Raw genomic sequence first — 13247 nt, forward strand, 5'->3', positions numbered from 1 at the left:
AGGAGCTGCCGGAATCCTCTGGCCTTGCTCAGGCTGACGTCCAGGGAGGGATGTACAGTCAGGAGCCCAAAGGTATCCTGAGTGACAGGGTCTCGCCCCCAAACCGGCCCCCCGATCTGCACATCCCGGTGGGAGGTCCGGGGTCTCCCAGCTGCCCCTGACTCCCGCTCGGACCCCCCCCCGCCTGTGGCAGGCACCAGGGCACCACTGTTGGTCACCCAAGGCCTTTCCTTCTACAAGCCTTTCACTGAGAGGTTCTTTCTTTTTTGGGGCTGGGTGGGAAGGGAGCTAGCGCAGGTCTTTAAGGCAACGAGACGTGAGCACGTGGGTTAGTTTCACAAAAAGTCACTACATCTACAAAAACAGAGAAACGGCAAAGCTGAAGCGCGTGTGTCCAGGCCACCGTCCAGAGGGCGAGGCCGAGCCCGGAACTCTGCCGGGGGTTCTCAGGACCCCTCCGTTCTCGGAGACATGCCGGAATCTGGCGACAGGATCTGGTCCCTCTGAGGCACATCGTGCTACACGTGGCGTTAGGGGAGAAAGGAGCCCCCCTCCCGTGTTCCTTTAAAAAATAATCACCTTGGTGGTGTCGACGCGACCTAAGATTAAGTTAAAACAAAAATAATAAAGGGACTTCCCTGGCGGTCCAGTGGTTAAGACTCGGTGCTCCCAACAGAGGGGGCACAGGTTCGATCCCTGCTTGGGGAACTAAGATCCTACATGCCGCACGCTGCGGCCAAAAAGAATAAAGTTTAAAAAAAGTACAAATACACAAAGGTGAGAAGGGAGAAGGCCCGATTCGGCGGGAAGCCCGCGGCCTCCTCGGTCCAACGTTCCCGCCTCCACGCTCGAGAGGTATCCACGGACATCCGTCTTCTGGGACTAAATTCGTACCAGGGTTCACAGTGGCCCGGCTGCCAGCCCGGGGGAGGGACAGTGGGGGCCTCCAGCTGAGCTGCCTGGATGATGGGACCGGAGTCGCTTTCTAAGGGGTGGGTGGTTTAAAACAATCTCTGTGTTTTCTTTCTGGCAGCTTCTGAGATCTTGTCGCTTACGTCTCCTGGGGAACCACATGCATGAGCTTCTGGCAAAGGACCGTCGTGGAAACTGCCAGGAGAAGAGCAGCGTTACTTGGGGAGGGAACCTGTGGTCCCGTGCCTGGGGGGTCAGGGCAGCGAGGGACGTGGGCTCACCCCACCCCGTCGTGATGCGTCCCTAGGTTGTAAGAGAAGCCAGAAAGCCAGAAATCTATGTGGAAGCTCCCCATTTGTGCGCGTGCGTGTGTGTGCGTGCATGCATGTGTGTGTGCGCGTGCGTGTGTGTGCGCGTGCGCACATCAGGCCTGCGGGCCCCCTCACGGTTGGTTACGTTACTCAGGGAGCTGTGGCCAAGGATCCTGGCAACACGTGGGTGCTGGCTCCACCCCTCATCCCGGTTCCGACCCCAGGACCATCGAGAGACGTAAATAGATGGTGGCCCCGCTGCCGGAGGGCTGGGCCCCCGCCTGGCAGACCTCCAGCACCGGCAGCCAGCACGCCCCGCGCGGTCCTCAGAGGGGCCGCAAGAGGCGGGTGTGCCGGCGCCCAGGTGAACCCATCGCCCACAGAGCCTTCACGAGCGTCACTCCGGGGAGATTTCAGAAGAGAGAGGCCCTGCTCTAGGCCCTTGGTGTGTTCTGACAGCTCTTTAACAGGGACTGCAGTCCGGGCTGGAGGCAAAGCTCCAGCAAAATGACGGACAGCGTCCTGGACCCGGGCAGGTGCCCATGAGAATTCTGGGACGGCTACCCTGGAGATTGTGAAGCCCACGCAGGAGCCTGTCACGCTAACAGCGCTCTCGGCACAGGGTCCTGAACCAGGCCCGTGCGTGAGCCCTGTGGCCACGGTGCAGATCCTGTTTTCTCCTCCTCAGCCGGCTGGGTTTAAGCTGGCGGCAGACGGGGATTTCGTTACTTGGCAAGAGCAGCCTGGTTTTCTGGAATCCCTTGTTCTGAGATTAGCTGGTGCGCAGCTGAGCGCCTTACCCTGAAATATGTAGGCTAGGTCACCGCCAGACACGCCCAGCTCGGTCTGCACGGCCAGGGCCTCACACGGCCCGACGCCGACCCCCCGCTGACCCCGGGCCGTGGACGCTGGCCGGTGCGATAAGGTCAGGGCAGCACCGCCAGGTGGGCGGGGCAGACCCCAGGGCGGGTGGAGGAGGCCCCGCTTGGGGGGAGGTACTCACAGATGCTCTGGAGCAGCCACTTGGGCTTGTTTTTCCACCAGACGCCGAGGAAGTAGATCGGCAGGCCACTGAGGATGATGGTGAAGCCGATGCCGCACTCCACGGGCGTCTTCCAAAAGGAGACAGCGATCAGGAACAGGCAGGCCAGGATGAACAGCACCGGGAGGGCCATGTGAACCTGCGGAGGGGACACAGCTGACACGGGGAGCTGGGCCTCTCCTCCTGTCCTGCCCTGTCATGCCACCCCTGGGAGCACGGCGTCCTCCCTGTGCCCCCGCCAGAGCCGGCCTCGCCCTTGGGCCCACGCAGCCCCTCCCATGGACCACCCCCGGACAGCCCTGCGCCCAGCTGATCCTTCCGGATCCAAAAGGGCCCGACCTCCCGGGCTGCCCCACTCGCCATGCAGCGTCTCTAGGGTTTCTGAGGGCCTGAGGTTCCCCTGAGTCGCGCTGGCCTCTTGAGAACTGGGACCCCACCTTGTTCTCCGTTTACCCACCTCAGCGCCCGGCGCTGGGCGGTAATTACCCAAAGCCCAGCGGGTGCTGGCGGGTGAGCTGGGCCAACCAGGCTTCCCAGGTCGGGGAAGGTCGGCCTCCCTGGTTCCCACATCGCAGGGCGGGACCCCGGCCCCGCCCCTCACCAGGGTCTCCCGGTGTTGGGGCGACGCCTCTGGGAAGGCCGCGGCCACCCGCTAATAGGCAAGGGGCACCCACCTCCTCAGAGAGTCCTTGCGGATGGACTGGACCACAGGCTGCGGGGCTGCCTGGCAGCCAGGCACCCACCGTGCCTCCTGCCAGGCGGCCTGTCCACACCCGGAACCCGCCCTCTGCCTACACCTTGGCAAGAGACCCTGGGGTGAGCGAGGGTCCCATCAGGTCGGCCCTCGTGCCTGCTCCACCCCCAGCTCCACAAGGACAGGCCCCACAAGCAGGGAGCAAGGTGGTCCAGGGCACCGAGGTCGCCGGGTCCCCGGGCGGAACCTGTCCAAGACAGGAAAGCTGGTCCTGGCTGGCCCTGCAGGACTGCTCGGTGGGCGAGGGGCCCGTGGACAGGTGCCGGCTGCCGGCCACACGCCCCCAGGACCGGACGAGGGGCAGGAGCTGCCGCTCGGCAGCCGCCACGCCACGGGCTCTGCCCTCTCACCCCGACATGAGTGTCGGGGGCACGGCTGACGCGCTCACCAGGCCCCCCCAGCAGGGGTGAGGCCCCCTTTTTGGAGAGACAAGGTCGCCCTCGGCAGCTGCGCCCAGCACTGAGTTTATGAGGACACAGAGAGCCGACCTCAGGCCGGGGGCCCTGTGGGCAGCCTGGTCCCATGCGCCCAGGGGCAAAGCCGGGGACGCGGCCCTCCGCAGACAAGGTGGGGCCCCTCCCCCCGCCGACGCGTAGTCTGCTCGCGGCCGCCCCGGCCGCCCGCGCCCGCCAGCTTCTTCCTTCTGTCCCCCTCCTTTCGCCAGAAGAGAAGCTCTCAGAGGACTAGGTTCTGGGGGCGGGGTGTCTACCGTGACCTTTGACGCACCCCAGCACCTAGAATCCAACAGTCATCAAGAGAACTCAAGGGCCCCGTCTAGATCAGAAGCTGTTCACGCACCGATCTGCCCGGCTCTCACCAGGGCCCTTGGAGAAGGGGGCCCTGAGCCCCGGTGTGCAGGGGGACCGCGCGGACCCTCACCTTGATGGGCCGCTCCAGATCTGGCTGCTTGTAGCGGAGCCAGATCATACCCGCGATGGCCAGGGCCACACAGAGCCAGTTGAAGAAGCTGAAGAAGTTGATGACGGAGAATATGTCTCTGGAGAAGGCGTACAGCAGGGTCATGACGCACTGCAAGCACGGGGATGGGCCGTGAGCCGCTGCGCCGCGGGGACACATCCGGCGGGCGGGCCGACCACACGCGCCCACGCCCGTCTTAAAGGAAGATGTGGTCTGCGGGACACGCAGGCCCTCACGGCAAAGGAAAGCGCTGAGGGAAGCGGCCGAGGCGCCTGGGTTTCAGGAGGGGGTCACAGGCCACCCGCTGCCCTGCGGGGGAGGTTTGGCTTCACACGCCTCCAGGTTGTTTTTGCTTCTTGTTTCTCTCTTTTTTTTTTTTTTGCGGTACGCGGACCTCTCACTGTTGTGGCCTCTCCCGTTGCGGAGCACAGGCTCCGGACGCGCAGGCTCAGCGGCCACGGCTCACGGGCCCAGCGGCTCCGCGGCACGTGGGATCTTCCCGGACCGGGGCGCGAACCCGCGTCTCCCGCATCGGCGGGCGGACTCTCAACCACTGCGCCACCAGGGAAGCCCCTCTCTCTCTTTTTTAAATAACCACCACGTATTAATTTTGGAACGAGAAACAAAAAACTCTCCAGCTCCCTTTGGAGTTCAGGGGAGCTTGTGGCAAAGAGCACAGCGTGGAGAAACACTTTGCGCTAGCCCGTGTGTATCTCCTCCTTGGCCTCCGGTCCGCGGCCTGGGGACACTAGGCGGAGCCGGGACAGCGTGGCCACTCCCCGGACTCCCTCTGCAGAGCCCCCAACAATCCCTGAGGGACATGGATCCCTGAGGGACATGCCCACCCTCCACCTCGCCCTGCCAGTGACCCCCGCCCCACGGAGGGTGGGAACTCACCGTGAACACGAGCGAGGGCATGGGCGTCAGCAGCCGCGGGTGGATCATGGAGAGGACGGAGGGCAGGTGGCCCTCCCTGGCCCCCACGAAGAACAGCCTGAGGACAGAGGGGAAGGCGGTCGGCCTCGGCCGAGGGACCCAGGCAGGTGGGGAGCGGAGGGGGCCTGTGCTGAGGACCGGGCTCCCTGCCGTGGGCCTCGGTGTCCCTCACAGACGCAGCTGGCAAAGGGCCCTGTCACCCCCGGCCCCCCACAGGGTTCACATGGGCCCACGAGAGAGCCCGGACGGACACAGCACTTGTGTCACCTCTGGGCAGGACTGTGGATTATTTCCGTGTCACTTGAATGTTTTGATAGCTATTATTTATCGCTCAAAGTAACAAAAAATAGAACTCTCGGGGCGCACGTGAGAAAGCCACACGCAGCAGCTCCCCACGTGGCAGCCCCGCCCGCTCCACCGCTCTGCTGCCGGAGCCTGAGCGACCGCGGGCGGCGGCCGTGGCCGGGCTCACCTGGAAGACGTGAAGAGGGACCCGTTGACGGAGCCGAAGCAGGACAGGCCCACGAAGACGGGGATGATCCAGGACATGACGCCCAGGTGGTAGTTCCCGAAGTCCTAGACGGACGCCGAGCGTGAGCCCTGCCCGTGACACCCCGACTGCCCGCCCGGCCGTCCGCGAGGCCCCTCCGCGTGCTCCTCACCGCCCCCCACCCCCGGGCCGGCCCCCCGCACAGGCCCCTCCCCGAGGGCGCAGTATTTATTCGGAAGGTGGGGCAGGCCTCTGAGGTGGGGCTGGAGGTCCGTAAGGGACTCAGCCCCTCGGCGCTAAGGGCGACCGTCACGGGGACCACCACAGACGTGCCAGCTTAAAACTGTCCAGGGCGGGCCGGGCACCAGTGCTGCCAAAGCCCCCCGCGGTCCCCACACACAGCCAGAGCCCTGCACCCGCTGGCAGGCTTGGTAAGGCGGCGGCTCACCACCCCCCCAGCGGGAGCTCAGTCTGCAGACGAGGGGCCCGGGCTGCTCCTCGGCGCGGGCTCGGAGGGCCGCGGGCGGCGCCTTACCACGGCCACGGCCTCCGACGCGAGCATCTGCTCGGGGGACAGCGTGGTGAAGTAGGCCAGGTTCGTCAGCACGTACACCAGGGTGACGATGGGGAGGGAGATGATGATGGCCAGGGGCAGGTTTCTGCAAGGACCGGGCGGGCACGTCACCAAAACGAAGCCCAGGACGGGGCCGGGCCCGTTCCCTCGCCGCAGGGGGAAGCGGCACGGGGCCGGCAAGTGGCTGGAAGGCGGCGCTGGGGGCGGGGCAGCCTCCACGCCCCGACCTGTGAAATGGGCTTCCTGCCCGTTCCGAGGACAAACCTTCTTCCAGACCACACGGCCCCCATGATCCTGGCCCCAGGGGCCCTCCCGGAAGGCCGTGCACTGCTTTTGTCGGGGGCTGGGCTGAGCCCAAGGATGGGCTCTTGGACAGAACCAGGCTTCTTCCTCTCTCACGTGGAAATGATAAAGACACGCATCTCTGTTCACATACATACCTGTAGGGATTAATCATCTCCTCTGTGACAAAATTCAAGTAATTCCTGGAATTGAGAGAGCAGGCTTTTATTACACGTTCCTCCCGCAGTCAACGGGAAGAAAGAATGCAGGTTCCATGGGGAGTCCGTCCTGGCTGCCCTGGGCCGGTGGAGACGGGACACCCACACCCCCAGGTCCCACCTGGTGAGCAGCTGTGGGCATGGGGGCGCCTCCTGAGATGGCGAAGGTCCTGCCCCTCCCCGGCGCCGTCCCCCACTGGGAAGCAGCACCGTCCCTGAGGTGTCAGCAGGGGTTTATCTCGGGGCCCCGTTCTCGGGGGCAGACACGAGCCGAGAACAGCACTGCTATGAGGACCCCTCTGTGCTTCCTCGGGAAGCATGGGGTTTCCTGCCCCTGCCCCGTAGAATCGCCCGTGGATAGCCGAGAGGTGTGGATTTCTGGACACTCTGGGGCCCGGCACGTGTGCCCCAGGGCCCAGATGTTCTAGAACCTACCATCCCCCGTAGGCAAAGAGGCCGCTGTACAGCGCCAGCACAATGTTCCCCACGTCCACTTTGGTGCCTTCAAACGAGGACTTGGGGTCTAGATTGGACACGTTACCTGGCAGGGGCCAAATAGACAGATAGGGAATCTGGGTTAGAGATCGCGGCATGGAGGCCAAGCCGCAAGTTCCGGAATGTTCCTGGATCAAAATACAGTAATAGACAAAAATGCCACAGATTAAATGCACCTGCGAGCCACCAGACTCCCAGGGGCCGGGGCAGGCGGGCAGGCAGGGTGAGCGCACTTCTGCTAGGTCTGTGGCCCCCGGCCCCGCCCACTCGAGAGGGGGAGGGCAGCTCTGCAGACCCCCGGCCGGGCAGACACCCGGCGCCCATCTGCGCCTGAGGGACAGGATGCCTGGGACGGGCAGGCACCGGGGTGGGTCTGCCTTGCCTGGGCTGCAGGGCGCCGCGTGCCTCAGAGGACGCTCCCCGCAGACCCCGAGATGCGGCCCAGTCAGGTCACCTGGGCTGTGTCTCCACTCTCCCCCTTAGTGCTGGGAGCCCAGAGCTGCTACGTGTAAGCCAGCCTCCTCGTCTGGGCACACAAGCTCCCGAAGACGACCTGGACCCTCCCCGGGACGCGGCTGCACCCGAGGGGCTGTAGCTGGTGAGGGACGGTGGGCTCAGCTCTGTCCCCTAACCCAGATGTACGTACTGGGCTCTTGGACACAAGGGGGTCAGCTTCTCTGCTGACCATTTCCACCCTGAATGGCCCCAGGCGTCCCGGGCTTGTGGCCGAATGGCTCCAACCTCTGCCCCTGCCTTCACTGGCACCTCTGCTGTGGCTCCTCTTGTGTCCCAAAAGGACACCTGTCACTGGACTTAGGGCCCCTCTAACCCAGCATGATCTCAGGTCCATCCTTTCCTTAATTACACCTCTAGAGACCCTTTTCCTGAATAAGGCCACATCCACCGTTTCCGCTGGACATGTTTTGGCGGCCACCACTCAACCCAGTACGGTAGGCGTGAAATGCGGGGGCCTTAGAAGGGTCCCTGGCCACTAGGACAGTGTCTGGCCCTTTCTGAGGCTGTTACACCATCTGTGAAATGGCCCCATAACACTCAGGCCCAGAAAGACTCGCTCCATAAGGAGGGACCAGCCTGACAGCCAGGTGCCGACAGACACGGGCAGGGGGTCGGCCAGACTCCACAGGATTTGAGTTCCTGGCTCCCCGGCTATGGGTGCGTCCGTGACACAGGCCCCATGGCTCTGGATGTGAGGGTCGGTGCCCCGTCCTGCTGAGAAGCATGTGGTCCACGACCTGAGGGAGCAGGCTGAGATGTGACCCTGGAGCCGCTACATGGGTCACTGCCGCCCACGGCTGGAGGGTCTGCAGGTCCCTCGGGGGATGGGGGGGTGGGGGGAGGGGGGGATGGAGGACGCCACGCCTTCCACAAGGGCGATGGCCTTGGTCACCCCAGGAACACAACAGGATGACGGTACGAGGAGATCGAAAAGCGGACCCGTGGCAGGGAGGCTCCCATAAAACCCCGTCACTCTACAGTCAAAGCCTGCACTTCAAGGCAGCACCTATTCCCTCTGGCAAACACCGCGGGGGGAGGGGAGGGACCCCAGGTTCCTTTCTGGGTCCACATGCTCTGGATGCCTGGACTCTGCCCTGCAGGTGTGCTCAGGCCTGAGCTGGGAGAAGCGCTTAGGACGCAGGAGGTCCCTTCTGCTCCCCAGATGAGGCCACGGTCTCGTGATGAGACAAGGCTCCAGGGAGGCTGGCACCTCACCCAGCCCTCCACCCACACGTGGATCTGTGTTGGAGGCCCGGGTCCTGAGACCGCCTGGTCACAGGGCGGTCAGCAGGCTGGTGGGCGGGGGCAGTGCAGAGAGCCAGTGCAGGACAGGGCACCTCAGCACAGCACCCAGAGCCTGGCTGCTCCCCACGGAATGTTCTGGAACGTGCCTTCCTTTACATCTGTGAGGAGGGGGAGGGGCATCTGTCCCACAAGTCGCTCGGGGAAGCTGAGGCTGCGGCCACCTGCCCACGGACCCGGGTCTGCCATCCTGAGGGGCCAGCCGCCCCCAGACGCTGCAGCTGCTCCGCCACCTCAGGTCTCCAGAGGACCCCGCACCCCTGCAGGGCGTTCTGCTGCCAGTCAGGGTCTCGCCACTACTTCGGGAACATTAAAGGCCTCTCACGGCAAGGGCTCTTTACAAGTAACGCACTTGTGATGTTCTCCTCAGGCTGCACCACTTCCCCATCAGGACATACTTCGATCTCCTGCTCGTGCTTCAAGGGGAACTGCTTTTCGCATACGCGGGAAGATAGATCTTGGTGCAGCCATTAAAACTGGCTCCTGGGACTTCCCTGGTGGTGCAGTGGTTAAGAATCCGCCTGCCAATGCAGGGGACACGGGTTCGAGCCCCGGTTCGGGAAGATCCCACGTGCCGCGGAGCAGCTAAGCCCACGCACCACAACTACTGAGCCTGAGCTCTAGAGACCAGGAGCCACAACTACTGAAGCCCGCACGCCTAGAGCCCGCGCTCCGCAACAAGAGAAGCCACTGCAATGAGAAGCCTGCGCACCTCAACGAAGAGTAGCCCCCGCTCGCCACAGCTAAAAGAAAGCCCGCGTGCAGCAACTAGGACCCAATGCAGCCAAAGATGAATAAATTTATTTATTTATTTATTTTTTAAAAAAACCTGGCTCCCACCTCAAGCACGATCCTGAATTAGTGACACTGTACGTGTATAACGTGTGTGCCTGTGCATACACCATGGATACACACACGTGCACGTGTGGGCTACACACACGGCTATGCAGGAGGACAGCCTGTGCTCTTGCTGAGAATAAAATTCAAGGCTTGGAATACAGGCTGGGGTTACAGAACCCCCGTTTTCAGCCCCGAGGCCTGGGAAGCCTCTATGTTTTCATCAAGGGGCTCTGTGCTAACAGCTTGGAGTCCTGACGTAAACGCGTCATCGCCCTGAGACAGTGGATGGAACTCCTGCTGCAGAATGGTTATTTCCTGGATTTACAGAGTGAGTTTGCAGCCTCTGAAACCCCAAGAAAATACTAGCTGCTCTGGCCCAAACGCAGGCTGAAGACTCTCACGGGCTCCACTGGGGGCCTCGGGAGGACAGGTGTGGCTGGGCCTTCCTGCTGGGACCTCTCTCAATTATCCGGGGCCTCATTCCCTGTCTACAAAGCGCCCGAATCCCCTGGAGGAAAGTGGGCATTCAGGTGCACAGAGGCCAGCACACCCCCTTGCTTCTGTCCTGGCACGGTGGTCGCGGGGGAGGGGGGTGGTTGAGGGGGAGCTCGGCCAGGAATTTGGCTGCTTTGGGCCCCGATCCGCCACTGCAAGTCCCTCTGTGCCGCCCCCTCCCTGTCACCTCCCTCCTGCCGACAGCCAGCCGCCCAGATTGGGTGCACGTGTGGGCCCCCTCGGCAGAACGCCTGGGTCTGTGCAGCCTCCGTGTGAGCTGGAGGGCCGCCTGGATCAGACCCGCAGCCTGGCCGGGCACCTGACCAAACACTGGCCGAGCTCTGCCCTCCTCTCCACGGGCGCCTTGGAACGGGCTCTGCGCGGCACTTGGTCCCGGGACCCCCAGGACAGGCACGGCTCAGGGGAGCCCACCCGGGGACAGTGGCTCCGCCTGCCCACGCCGTCCGGGCATCCTGTTGGGGCTGGAGCCCTCACAGCAGGTGGGCCTGCAGAGGTCTGGAGAGCTGGGGGGGGGGGGCGTGCGTGGCACCTGCCTGGCAGTCTCCAGAACAGCAAAAGAAGCAAGGGCGGCAGCCACACCCCCACGGAATGATGGGTGTCCGCAGCTGCTCGGTGCCTGGCAGCCACCACAAGGGACACACAAGGAAACCCCCCCGGGAGGGCAGATCAGGGCATGGTGGTCTCAGCCACCCACCGGCCCCAGCAACATGAGGTGATGGCAGACACTTGGGATTGTCACGGCTGGGGGAGTCACCCAGTGGGTGGAGTCTGGGTGACGCGAACACCCGGGAACACACGAGACCGCCGACACAGCAGACAGCGCCGGGCAGGATCCCGCTATAGACGGTGCCGGCGGGTGCCTGGCTCACGTGCTCGGTCGTACCCCCCACGGACCCCAAGCCGGGTGCCATCCTTGTTAAAAACCCAGAGCTCCAGGCGCCGGCCAGGCACGGGAGGATGACCTCGTTAACACCCCAGCCCCACCCACGACCGCCGAGCTCCCCACTCCGGCTCTGTCCTCATGGGGCCCCCAGGCCCGCAGAAGGCAGGCAGGCAGGAAAGTCATCACGATGGACAGATGGGGGGGCACAGGCCCTCCCACAGGGGCCGGGGCTGTGGGAGCCCCAGGGCCCACGGTTTAACGGGGTCCCTGGGCCACCCCGTCTCTGGGGCTTCTCGGCAGGCCTCAGAGCTGCCTCTAACTTGCTGCTCACCCAGAAGGGGGTGCCACCTGGGGTGGGTCCCGCCCCTGGGCTCAGCCGCGGTGCACACAGGCCCCGAGGCCGCTTCATAGGGTCTGCCCATCTCAGAGGGCCGCGGGAAGCTGAAAGCTAGCGCAGAGCCACATCCTGGGCTCTCTGGCAGCCTCGGGAACCAGGGTGACTGGGGTGGGAGCGTTCACAAGGCCCCAGGGAGTGGATCTCAGGGAAAGCAGCCCAGACCCCTGCGTCATGCAGGCAGAGCCATGGCAACCCTCGACCCGTGGGCGCAGGGCACCCCACTCTCAGAGGAGCTGTGCGCACGGGGACAGGACCAGGAGCCCCGGGGGACGTGCCCGCCCCTCTGAATCAGAGGACAAGGGTTCCTCATGGTCTCTGTGTGCCCCCAAGGTCCTGCCGGGCTTACGTCACACTCACCAGGGCTTAGCCTGGGCCCGGGCATGGGAACCCGCGGTCTGTCAAAGCCCAGTCTGGAGACGGCAGCTGGGGGCGAGCTGGAAAAGTCCCAGAGCCTCAGGGTGACCAGGCTGCGCCCTGCCCAGTGCTTTCCCTTCTGCCACTGCCCGGGGGCACTCCTCCCAGGACGGTGACGCTGACTGTGAGAAAGTCACCCCCCAAACCGGGGTGGAACCTGGAAAGAACCTAGGACCCGCAGGGTGGGCGGCTGTCCACTGTGCAGGAACCTTCCACCTGGTCCCTCCTGAGCCCTCTGGGGTTCCACATGATGGTCGTGTACGTGGTGGAGCGCACTGAACGGGGTACCCCCAAAGTTCACGTCCCCCTGGACCCCAAGAAGGTGACCTGCTCTGGAAAAGGATCTTTGCAGATGTAATCAAGGCAAGGATCTCAAGGTTGAGACCGCGGACTAGGGTGCGCCCTAATTCCCCGAGAGCGTCCTTATGAGACACAGAAACACGGGGGCCACGTGAGGACAGAGGCCAGTGATGTAGCCACGAGCCCGGGCAGCACTGGAGCTGGAAGAGGCAAGGAGGCTCCCCCTCCAGGTTTCAGAGGGAGCTCGGCCCTGACTTTGGACTGCCAGCCCCAAGACTCTGAGGGGGTGACTGCTGTTGTTTTAAGGCCCTGGTCTGCGTCCTGTGCTGCGGCTGCCCCAGGACACTCCCTGCTTCCACCGTGCGTTCACAGGCACGGTCAGGACATGCAACAGCCGTGCCCTTGGATCCCGCCTCACCGTCGCGGGCCAAGCGAGCAGGTGCCTGGCCGTGGGACTAAGCCCCACCGGAGCGTCGGCTCTGCGTGACCCCTGCCCCGAGCGGGTCTCCTGCTCCACCCAGAGGCCAGGCACGCTTGGGAGGCCGCATCCCACAGCTGGCTTTACCGCGGGTCCCTCTCCCGTCTCCACCCCCGGGGCTGAGCGCACGGTGCCCGGTACCTATTCTCCGCTCTGCCTCGGCGGGTGTGTGGGGGGTGACGGTGCCCCTTCACCGTGGCCAGCACCCGTCTCTGGTGTCGTCTGTCTTTTAAACTCCTGGAGGAGCTGCCCCGGGACCTCAAGATCAGCTTCAAGCCTCCAAGGACCCTCCCTGCACTGCACAGGCTGCAGAGACCCCCGGGCACTAAGTGTGCCCAGCGCAGGGCTGTGTGGCTGCCGCCCCCGTCCTGCTGCGGCCCCGTCGAGCAGCTGACCACCCAGGGCACGGGTGAGCGAGGTCAGCAGGGGGAGAGAGCCCACGTCCAGGCCTTTGATTTCATCCCCGAGGGTGGCACAAGCAAAGCATGTGACTTCCGACCTGTGGTGACTCTGGACTCGGAATGTGCACAGAGCCACGCAGGCCGACAGAAAGGTCTCAGTTAGAAACAATCGGAGCCCCCAGAGGAGAGGGCCTCCCGCGTCAAAGTCCTCCCGCGGTGGCCGAGGGGTGTCCGTGTCTGCCGCGCGACCCGCTGCTCTGGGCATTCG

General features: G+C 64.1%; 1 protein-coding gene across 2 annotated transcripts in view; it reads right to left on the reverse strand.

The window, feature by feature from the left end:
* Nucleotides 1-274: 274 nt before the first annotated feature.
* Nucleotides 275-13247, reverse strand: part of SLC7A5 (solute carrier family 7 member 5) — a 31508-nt gene continuing 18535 nt past the window's right edge. The window contains exons 3-11 of one of the 2 annotated variants that reach the window (XR_010837665.1): nt 6873-6978; nt 6378-6422; nt 5899-6022; nt 5346-5449; nt 4835-4931; nt 3899-4048; nt 2227-2404; nt 472-1107; nt 275-433 (exon numbers count right to left, since the gene is read on the reverse strand). Coding sequence is in view for 1 of the 2 variants with exons in the window: in XM_059045929.2 (XP_058901912.1) it covers nt 1052-1107; nt 2227-2404; nt 3899-4048; nt 4835-4931; nt 5346-5449; nt 5899-6022; nt 6378-6422; nt 6873-6978 (860 nt within the window). In the remaining variant the exon portion in view is untranslated. Of the gene's footprint in view, nt 1108-2226; nt 2405-3898; nt 4049-4834; nt 4932-5345; nt 5450-5898; nt 6023-6377; nt 6423-6872; nt 6979-13247 lie in introns of both variants that reach the window. The other variant, XM_059045929.2, reaches the window with a different exon arrangement.

The sequence above is a fragment of the Kogia breviceps genome, chromosome 18 (assembly GCF_026419965.1).
Source record: "Kogia breviceps isolate mKogBre1 chromosome 18, mKogBre1 haplotype 1, whole genome shotgun sequence".
In the NCBI taxonomy this organism is placed as follows: Eukaryota; Metazoa; Chordata; class Mammalia; order Artiodactyla; family Physeteridae; genus Kogia; species Kogia breviceps.